Below are 10,932 nucleotides of genomic sequence, written 5' to 3'. Positions count from 1 at the left end.
GACGTGACCGCGGCGCGTCCGCGTCCATTCCTGTTCAGCATGGTATCTATGATCGCGTAGCAACGTGCCACTTTCAATATACTTGCACGCCTATCATATCTGGCAACAACGAAAGAGAATTCCGCATCAACAACGTCAAAAACGCAATCCATCGGTAACCATATCATATTACCAAACCAGTATTAAACATTCCCTCGTACTCGTAAAGATATAAACAAACATATAGGTTATCAACTAACTTTTGTATTTTCTTTTATGCAATATTAAATTATTATACATCGAATTTCGATAATTCCATAGGTAATCTATTTATAGTAACGATTTACATATTTGTTTGCGCATGAATATCGAACTACTCCTACAACCGGTTCCAACCGATCACCGGTTTCTCCGGCGGCATTATTATAAATCCGGTGCGGTCGATGCGCACCAGTATCACCGCATTGGAAATGCGGCGGCGACGACCGGCCAACGAGGACGCGTCGCACACACATTCATGCAGAGGAAAGGAGGCAATCGCGACGTGTTCGTGGGTTTCACCGTCTTTTCAGTCTCGACTGGTCGGGTAGATTTGGCAACGCTGCGGCATAGCAGCGGCATAGATTCCGCTCCGCAACCGCAACCGCACGCCAGCCTAGCGCCATGATGCCAAACCAAGCTAGCCGTACAACGGTTTCTCCGCAGTGACGCGCAAGCTGCCGGCGACGGCGTAGCGTACACAAGCGAAATCACTTGCGATATCATAGCGTTCCGTCCAAAAAAAATCTTTTCCAATTCTTTCCTTGATCTCCGTGCCTCGATTTTCGTCATTAATCACGCACGAGTTTAATCATTTACCGCGAATCGGCTGATTGGTGCGATCGCTCGTCTTAATCTGAATCGATACTTAGATATCTTAGTCGTTCAATTATTGAAACATTTTAATCGAGATTGTGCCATCTCTTTTTGCAATTAATATCGTTAAATAACAGTCGATTTCTGTTCTTTGATTCACAAAAAAGAAAAGAAATAAAAACGAAAAAGAAAGCATTTAAACTTGTCGAAAGACAAGTAGGAGAAGAAAGGGGTAACTTCTAGGGTGAATTTGACCTTCGCGCGACACACAATATGTTTGATACGGAAAAATTTATCGAGGAAATCGAGAAACGACCGGCAATTTACGATGTAAATCGTAGCGAGTACAACGACCGTAATGCCAAGATGACCGCGTGGGACGAGGTCTGCCAGGTGATGGTACCGAATTGGGCGCTCTTGACGGACGAGGAGAGATACGCAGAAGGTACACAGCCTCTTGCGATCGATCGATCCGGATTTCTCGACTCGCATTTATTCGATCCTAGCACGAATTATCGTGACTATATCCTTGTACAATTTTTTAGAATTAAACGATACAATTTTTTTCCTCCGTTCAACGGTTAAAGAAATAATGATTGTTTAATCACATAATCCAAAGTAAAAAGAACAAAAAGATTAAAATATTTTGCTTTTTTATTATGATTGATTGTTTTTTAAGATTTTTTTTAAGATTGAGGATTATTACAGATCAATTTTATTTCCCATATTTATAATATTAAATTTTTCTATCGCGTACAACAATTTCATAATTTTCAGAAAAAAATTTACGAGGGAAATGGAGAAATATCCGTGATTATTTTATGAAAGAATTAAAACTTCAGAAATCTCAGAAATTAGGGCCAGCTGGTCGAAAACGAAAGAAATATATGTATTTTGATCAGTTATTGTTTCTGATGCCAACGGTGGAAAACAAACGGTCAGTATCATTCAATTGTCTGAGCGTTCATATTTAAAGGATGCATCGTTTATATTCCTATACATTACAGAAATGCTGGCACTACGTTAAATAATTGCAAATCCGAAGAAAGCGAGGGCGAAGTTGACAATCCAGTGATCGAGGAATACGACGTACCATTAGCCCATGCTGCTCCCTCCATTGCGACAGGCAGGGAATATCTTCAACCTGGCGCGTCCTATAAAATGTGCCCCCGTTATCCGAAGCAGCTTTGCGAAACGTCGTTCACGTCCTTCGATAATGAAATTCACGATATCCTGTCGTCGCATAGCAGCCAACGCGTCCCATATGACGAGGATGACTACGACAAAATGTTTCTGCTCTCCTTATTGCCGATCATCCGACAAGTACCGGAAGAGAAGAAACTCGATGTCCGGATACAGATGCAACAAGTTTTGGCCCTAGCGATACGTCCTCCGGATGATATGCAATGATAATTCTGATGCTTTGACGATCAATAATTTGCAAATCAAAACGTTATAGATCAAGACACGTGAGTATGCTAGTCCATACAAGAAAATGATTTCTTTATTATCATTCCCGTTAATTGTGTATGGAAATTGACAATGATTTCATCGATTCAATACACACACAACATATTTTTGAACTTTCGAATAAGAGAGTTATATTCATATTTAGACTGCACTTCGATTGAGTTCGTTCTGATAATATCTGATAACATCGTAGATCGTAGATTATTTGTGTCGTAAATATAGCGAATGAGATTTGAGAATGTTTCGAACATAAGTAAGCTTTTGTAAAAAAAAAGAACGATAACTTAAAAGATTAAACTACCGAGTACCTATACCTGTGATATTACGCGAGGAAAATTACTTTTGACAAATGCCGAAACAGAAATAGAATTTATAACGCCTTCTACTCTACTATAGGAAAGATGATATACATAATTGTTCTTCGACATAGGACATAATATGTATTTTCGTAATTTAAAATAGATTATCAGTGATATATTATCTATATCTAACCTATATGGATGATGCGTGAATGGTGGATGCGCGAGATTATAATTGATGAATATACGAAAAGTATATTGAACGTAACGTTACTTTTCGTCGATACAAAATTCGTTTGCGTTTGGACAAGTGTGGGCAGGTGGCAGCACTAGTATCACAATTTCGAACTTTCAACTTTCTATACCTCGTATAACGAGTATCGAAATACTTAATTTAATTTAGCAATTTAGATATTTAATTGAATCATTATTTCATTAAAATGTTTACTTAATTTCTGACTTAAAGATTGTACTTGCGATAGCATTTTTATTATTATACATAATTCATATTTTGTATTAATGGATTATTTATCAGTTTGAAATAAAATTATTATCAAATTAAAAATAATTGAATATATTATTTAATCATTTTTCATATCGCATAAATTTCATTTTACACACGCAATGATGAAAAATTTGATGGGAAAGTATTAACTTCGATTCGTTATTCTTGGAGAAATTTGATGATAACGCAAATAGTTGTAATATCATTTATATCGTGATACGCTCAGGAGATTTTTAAATATCACTTTAATGATAAAAACTTTCAGAAAAATTAAAGATATGATATTTTAATGAGTGCTCATAATCTTCAATTGGAATAACATATATCTTTTCTACTTAAAAACAAATTAAATCTTTAATCGACTGCCTTAAGTTGGGTTTTAACTATAATTAATATTTAGTATTTTCATTAGAAAGCTCGTTCCTTATCTGAAATATGCAAAAAAAACATGGTAACCAACATGTCATCAATTGAAGATTGATTGTTCATTTATTTTTATTTCTCGCATTATTTTTACAGGATGAAACAAGCGCAACTAGGTTTAATTATCTGCTCTCCCAACTTCCGTTGACGTTCTATTGTAGTATAACATAAAACAGGATATTCATGCGAGACATTTAATTATAACAGATAATGAGATCCACCCAAAATCCAAATTCACAATGTTCTGTCCCATTTTTAGTTAGGGTACGAAAGAAACGAAAATATGATCCGCTTCATTTGTTTATATAGTTGTTATAGTTGAATATCGATTAAAAATTTTATAATGTAAAAGATCGTGTGGTTTCTGCAATCATTGCTCTCCCAATCACCGTATAATCTCTATCGTGAATATAAAGCAATTTCAAATGAAATTTTGACCCAAATCTCTTTAACGAAATGTACGAAATAAATTGAATTTCGATGCGACTAACCTGGGTTGTTCGTTTACCGAACATCGAAACAATGTATTTTGGTATTGATGCGTACGCTTATTAACTCGTGCCCCCTACGCATTTAAATATAAACTGCCCATCATTGGTTTTCCATACAAATTACACGAATCTCAAACACTTTAGAGAATAATATTTGAACAATTTCATTTTATGGTGGAACAGAATAAAATTGCGAGCAACTTTTTGCCGTTCATGTCGTTATTCCCTTTATCATCGAATATCCTAACAATAGGATTTGTATCGTGTCTGAATACCATTGTTTCGTTTCTTTTTTCTCGTTCAACTTTTGATATTCAAAAAAGAACGAAACAAAAAGAGAAATCATAAATACAAAATCACGGTACGTTTGAATACAAAGAATCGCTTTTCTTGTTATATACACACAGTAGTTCGACGATGAATCTATTTGAATTAAACTTTGGTTTTGCTGTCGCTTATCCATCATTGGTTAACAAAATTATTTTTAATTCGAAATTATTCAAAATTATTTCAATTATTTTTCGTTTGAAATCTAAGCGTTAAAATATTAGTAAGTAGAATAGGTAACCGGTGTAGAACATCATCCGCGTAAACATGCAAGGGTTACCAGCAACTAGTGGCGTTTGTTGAAACCCAACCCTCGGTGAACCCTCCTTTCCCTCCCATTCACTCCCTTCCTGAATAGACACAGGTCCCCTCTCGATCTCCACGTACCAACCCCTCTCTCCTAGCCGTTTCTCTCACCCTCGCCCGTCCACCGTTCCCCTCTTCCCGCTCTCTGTCTCTTTCCCCCTTCGACACGCGCGGCTTTCTCTCGCGCGCGCGTTCTTCTGCCTCTGGAGCAACTCGCAGCATCCATCGGCCCGCTCCGGACTTCAGTCCATGTCGAGAACGCGCCACCGCCGGGACCCTAAGGACCCTTCGACATTCACGAATCCTTAGATCTTGCGAGCCAGTGGTATCGAGGCAAACTGTATTTTCAAGCTATTTTCATTCCAAAGCCACGGCCGAAGTTCTTGCGCCAAATCGTCGATCGATCTTCTCGGCGCAATCTTCTCAAATAAAACAGACACCGCAAGACATTTATCAGTCGAGCAACCGATACTCTCCATGATACCAGAAATTTGAATCTCCTCGCTCGAATCTATCTTATGCTCAATCAGCTCGACAGCAAACGAATTCTCGACGACAAATTCTTTCGATAAGCATCTTTTAAACCGTCGAGATCCATTTACGTGCGTGACAAAATCGGGAGCGCGGCCTCCGCTGATTCTTTCGGACCGATTCATTTTTCTCGCTTCGGGCAAAGAGAAAAAAATCCGTGCCGCGAAGAATAAATCGATCGGCTCGTCTCGTTTCAAGAGAATCGTTGGAATCGAATCGAGGAGATTCGGCATTCGATGCGGATAGAAGTAAGGTGTCCAAAGCGTGATCTTTGAAGAAGCGGCAGGAGGAAGAGAGGAGGAGCCACGAGGGCCCGCGAGGAGACTGAAGAAGAGCGATTTCCCGCAAGACTGCCGGGGGTTGTTGCCCAGCCCCGGAGAAGCGGACATCAGGCCCGGATGTTCGCAAGGACGAGACGCCGAAAACGCTGCCATGCTGCAAGGGAAACTATTTACGGCCATCGACAAGTTCCTTACGACATCCCCTTTGGTTAACAAAATCAAGTTACTGATTGTAAGTATATCTTTCTTCTATTCCTCTTTTCTCTCCTTTTTGCTTCCGCTCTCTCCTCTTCTTCATTGGCGCACTTTCTTTTCAACCTTATTGAGAAAAGTTGAGACAATCGTGTCTGATTTAATTGTATTTCGAGCTGTTTGTAAGATTTCTTCATCTACCCTTGAACCGAATGGAAATGATATTTTGCATATTGGGCCTCCATGAATCTCTCGATCATTTTAATGGAAAAAATGCTTTAAAAACAATATATATATATATGTATATGCGAATTATTACTTCGATAGAAATATGGAGAGAAGGTAAAATTCTCGGGATTGGAATTTTTTGAAAATATTTTTGGATATAATATACTTCGTTCCATTACTTAATTATTGGAGTAAAAATTCGCAACGGATATGTTTCGTAATGAAAAAAATACGATAGATAGATGATGCTGAGAATAACGATGGTGGAATGTTAAAAATTCGAGGAATAATATGTATATTTTACATGGTAATCTTTTCGTAGTTTAATGGATTGGAGAAAGAATCATTTTGTTTACAGGTGAAGAGAATTTCGTATCAGGGAAATGACTCGTGGAAACTTCGAATTTGTTCTTCCGAGTCATGAATACGTCCAGGATGGCGATTTTAATTGCACACAATTATCTAGCTTCACGCTTATTTGGCTATCGTTGCGTCTTTTTGTGCCATTCTAATTTTTTGCTTTCATTTCCCTCTTTTCCCGGTAATTCCACGGAGTAATCTTCGTTTGTGGAAACTTTCGCATTAAAGAATCTCGTATTATCAGGACTTAGGTGAGTGAATTATTACGCCTCTCGTATATAATACATCCCGACGAGAAGAATTTTTCACGCAAAAGAAATGATACCCCTGTCACGCGACCAAGCGAGAGAATTTGTAGAAGATTTAGCAAAAATAACTCGATTTAGGAAGATGGAATTTGATATTCTGCCGAACGTGTAATTTCACGTATGCGTCTTAGAATGGGGCAATGGAACGATAACGGACAGACAGTTAATGCAAATCGATGATGCTCGTATCAGCGATAGCCCTTGTACGCAATGCATCCCTTGCATCGTGTCAAATTATATATATGAAGATGCGTATCACTTGTTTGCCAGAATAGAATAATCGAAACTCAAACAGTTCGAGTTTCCCTTGTTCTAACTTGTTGCTCGGCGTACGTTTCCGATACGGTATCCTATCCTAAATGTTTATTATTGGTTCCAAGTGAATTCCGTATTCCCTTGTCGCTGCTAAATTTCACGGAATTCTCTGTCGGTATGTAACAACGACTACAAGTGGGATGATCAAAGACGCGCGAGTTATCGTGCATTCTCTGTCGTGCTCACGACGCAAGATTCAAGAATTTGTGCTGCAAGCTCGTCGTGCATATCCCGAATTTCAATTGTAATCAACAAATTTAATCAGGGAACGGAAAAGTTTCGCATCGTAGATTATTTCGAGACGGAATGAGATAGTCAATAGGGAATAAATAAAAATGTTTCCATCAGGAATTTCCAAATACTCTCGATCATATTTCGAAAAGATCGAAGCTATATTCGTACGAACGATTCGCGTCGAGAAATTAAATTTTCCTGCACTTTGATACTCGTGCCTCGCTTCTTGCTATTTTATATTCCTTCTCGTTTCGAGTAATTCCCGGTGGAACAGCTCTTGAGTCTTCGGTTGAATATCATTTGGGAACGTTTCGGCATTGTCCTCTGTCGGAATGGAACTCGTAGGGGTTGCTACGTTTCCCCGCCATTCTCCACATGCCATTATCATCGACGAGTGTTCCAGAGAACTCGAAATTCCGGGCAGGCATGGTGTCATGTGGGGAGACAAATGGTCAGATCGTAGGCAGATACGGGACGCCGCCGGAAAGAATGCATAGGTGGGCATCTCGGCTCGATTTCGAACGGGCCCTTTGAATAGCGACGCATAGCGGCCACGTTTGTTGAAAAGTGGAAGGTCCATCGTACGCTTTCATCCGTAAAGTTCGTCACTTTATCAGTTTACGCGAGCCACACAGTGGTACGAGTCAGCCTGTCGAGCTTCCTGAACGAGATTAGCATTGTGTTGTTTCACTTGAAGCGCCGTTGCGATTTTATTAACCCGAGTTTGATACTCCGTATCCAACGCTTTGTCTCGCTTTCTTTTTTTATTTTTTTACAGTATCATGCACGATATTAGATTACCGTTCCGTCTTTTTGTTTGTCTTCGTTCAGTTTAAACTCAGTGGACACGTGTTACGTTTACAGATAGATAGAGAGGAATGATCTTCCCTCTTTAAAATTACCAAAGTTTGACTTTGCTCGAGTGGAAACTACCCTCGAGCGTGTTTTAAACATTTCATCGGGTACTTCAGTTCTATGGTTCGATGTTACGTTCTTCTCTCCGCCTCTGCCAAAGATTCTAACGATTCTCTCAGTTAAGTTAATTTGTTGATCTATCTTTTGTCCAGATCAAAGATATCTAACAATTTTCTACTAAAAAAGATCTACCAAAAGATTAATCAGAAGATATTAACGAAACATATATTTAAACTCTCTATATAGTAACGACATATATTCGATCGAAATTTTAAGCGAATTTTCACGAATAATATCAGGCCATTTGAAAATCGTATCGCGCGACGACACGCATGCGATCAATTATCAATCAACAAGCGCGTATGGTTGAAATGCAAATCGTATTCCAGCCGAATGAAATTTTGTCAAACGTCTCTCCAAATATCCATCGAAAATCTCAGCAGGATTTTCCCGCGCGTTGAAATCCCTGGAAGGTCCAGTGTTCCGTGTTCCACGCTCGTCGAATCAGTTTCCATCAATTATTCGATTATTAACCGATCTGCGAATTATGACATTACAGATCTAGGCCAATCGTTAAATTTTAATACCGTTTTCGACGAAATACCCCGGGAAACGGTTTATTTTCATCTTTTTTCCCGTTCAAAGTATTATATTTATCCGGCCGGTGTGAAATACAATTAATCAAGGAGGGGAGCAACGAGAAATGTAAACGTTTGTTTTCGGTTCGATTCGGATTCGATCGACGAAGACTGTCGATCGATAATATTTGCACAGCATTAGTCACGTGTAATTGGTGAGATCGGTACACGTCCACGAAAGGAATAATGTCGAGGGCCGCGATCCTGTCCGAACATTGTGTGCAAAAACCGGGTTAGATCCACCGCCGTTTCCACGATGACATCGTTCCGCAGTCACCGCAAAGCGCGCACGTTTACTTTGAAAATGTTAATGAGCCAGGGAAGTAACCGAACCGTTAGTTCATAATTATATGACCGTAGTCTTTGAACTGCTCAAGGGGAGCCAACTTATCGCCACCGGATCTTCATCCCCCTCAAATTAATGAAATGTGTATTTAGGAATTTGGGAGGAAAAATATCTTTCGCGATTTGTACGAGGAGTATGATACGCGGATTGGAGATTTTTTATCGGGTTTCAAAATGAAAAAAAAGATATCCAAAAAAAAAAATATATATATATATATATATATTATAGCATGCACACGGTTTTATCTTTTAGTTATTATTACATCGTGATTCCTGGAATATATCATTTTCTCTTTGATAGCACACTTGAATCTTCTTTCATTCATTTGCGATGCGTTTTACTATGTTTTAACCGGTTCTTTTTATACTGAGAAAAGGGAGGAACGCGCTTGCGAGAGGACAGAAAATGAGAAAATAGTGTGGAAGGTCGAATCTAGTTAGGCAGTCCCATTTTTCGCGGTAATTTGTAAGAGATAAATGAACGTTGCTTTAATTCGTTCGTTTCCCATATATATATATATATTATAAAATATATTATAAATTAAATATATATTAAAAAGATGAATTTTTCTAGTCCATTCCAATATATTCAACTCGATTTAATTCGTGACGTAAAAGAAAAAATTATAATATGTACAATTTACGATGATTTTTCCGTTCTCGTCCCGAATAAAGTTAGATACGTAATATTATTCTTTCCATTTACCGCTCTCTCCCGTAACGAATAATCAAAAGCAAGAAAGAATGGCACTGGTGAAATGTGTAAGAGAATAACATCTTCCATGTTTTTTCCCCAATGACACCGTAGACATCATATATCTCGAATTCTTTTATCGAGAATCTTTTTTCCTTCTCTGGCGTGTTATCTCTGTACTGTTTTTTATCGACAATCAAAACACTGATAATAGATGTTTCGATTAGAACACGTTTAATAACAAACCCCTCGTAAAAAATGTTTCATTCGATCGACTTGGAGGCGCTAAGAATGATGGACGATATATTTATATTCTTGGAAACGATAAAAGCGAGATAAAAAATCGAGGCGATGTAACGTTTACGAGGACGAAGCTTTTAATTGATATCGACTCATAAATTTCATGGATTCTCATAACCTGCCGAGTTATCTCTTCATGCCGCGAAATACAAAGCCTTTCGTCCCACGCGTAAATTTCGTTCCTCGCAGTTTCTCTCGATCGCTTTGTTTTTTCGCGCTTCTCCTAGCCAGATTTCGCTTGCTCCACAGATTCAGATCCAATTCGAGTCAACAAAGATACCGGTACCAACGTTTCTGGATTTATTCGAGAACGTATATATCGTAAACCGCGCCGAAAATCGATCGAATCCTCCATCCCCGATACTCGGAACTCGAGTACATCGATATTCGCCATGTTCCAACTTCCGCCAAACCTCTACTTTCCTCCAAATATTTCGACTGTTCGAGCGCGCGATGTAACTTCTTGCCGCGAGTTTCCCCTTTCCCCCGCGAAATTCAATCTTTCCATTTCGAAGATCCTTCCTTCTCGAGATGAAAAATTCTTTCGTTTCGTAGGAAACCGCTTATCATCGAACGGCTCGTATATCGGTGAATAACTTTTTTCTTTCCTTCATTATTATTATTATTCTTTACGAATTTCGTTTAATCAAACTCGCGAAGGTGTTTTCGATTGGAAGACAGAGAGGAAGAAAGAGAGAAAGATAGAGAAAGCATCAATCCGAGTTAAAACGAAACGAAAGGCGAGCTAGAATTATTTATCTCGATCGAACGATCCACTGTCCTACTATAAATTATTTTGCAACAGCAGCAGCAACAGCGGCAGGTGTTATTTTAGTACCGTGTATTCTAATTGACCGCGTCACGTTCTCGCATTTGTTCGGATAATTAGTTTGTCCAATATCATTAATATCCAATGGTTGGAAAGGATAACTTGCC

The 10,932-nt window shown here is 38.6% G+C and overlaps 2 protein-coding genes across 3 annotated transcripts in view; both read left to right on the top strand.

Annotated features, from left to right (window-relative positions):
* Positions 1-1,107: 1,107 nt before the first annotated feature.
* On the top strand, positions 1,108-3,168 carry LOC107996712 (uncharacterized). The gene is made up of 3 exons (XM_017054883.2): positions 1,108-1,279; positions 1,612-1,771; positions 1,842-3,168. Exons 1-3 carry the CDS (start codon positions 1,108-1,110, stop codon positions 2,242-2,244), a joined length of 735 nt encoding a protein of 244 aa, XP_016910372.1. The 3' UTR covers positions 2,245-3,168.
* A 1,709-nt stretch (positions 3,169-4,877) lies between these two features.
* LOC107996620 (calmodulin-like) overlaps positions 4,878-10,932 on the top strand; it is a 48,830-nt gene continuing 42,775 nt past the window's right edge. Inside the window, exon 1 of one of the 2 annotated variants that reach the window (XM_062071146.1) lies at positions 4,878-5,699. In XM_062071146.1, the coding sequence (XP_061927130.1) occupies positions 5,619-5,699 (81 nt within the window). In that variant the 5' untranslated portion in view covers positions 4,878-5,618. The remainder of the gene's footprint in view (positions 5,700-10,932) is intronic. The other variant, XM_062071147.1, reaches the window with a different exon arrangement.

This window comes from Apis cerana, linkage group LG2 (assembly GCF_029169275.1).
Source record: "Apis cerana isolate GH-2021 linkage group LG2, AcerK_1.0, whole genome shotgun sequence".
NCBI classification, from domain to species: domain Eukaryota; kingdom Metazoa; phylum Arthropoda; class Insecta; order Hymenoptera; family Apidae; genus Apis; species Apis cerana.
Note: the sequence above shows the minus strand (reverse complement) of the source record. Positions and strands in the feature narration are given on the sequence as shown.

Excerpts from the sequence above, each read along its gene's own strand:
- LOC107996712 (XM_017054883.2), top strand. The coding sequence starts at position 1,108 with ATGTTTGATACGGAAAAATTTATCGAGGAAATCGAGAAACGACCGGCA. Across the intron at positions 1,280-1,611 it reads CGAGGAGAGATACGCAGAAG|AAAAAAATTTACGAGGGAAA; the intron begins GTACACAGCCTC and ends CATAATTTTCAG. Across the intron at positions 1,772-1,841 it reads CCAACGGTGGAAAACAAACG|AAATGCTGGCACTACGTTAA; the intron begins GTCAGTATCATT and ends TATACATTACAG.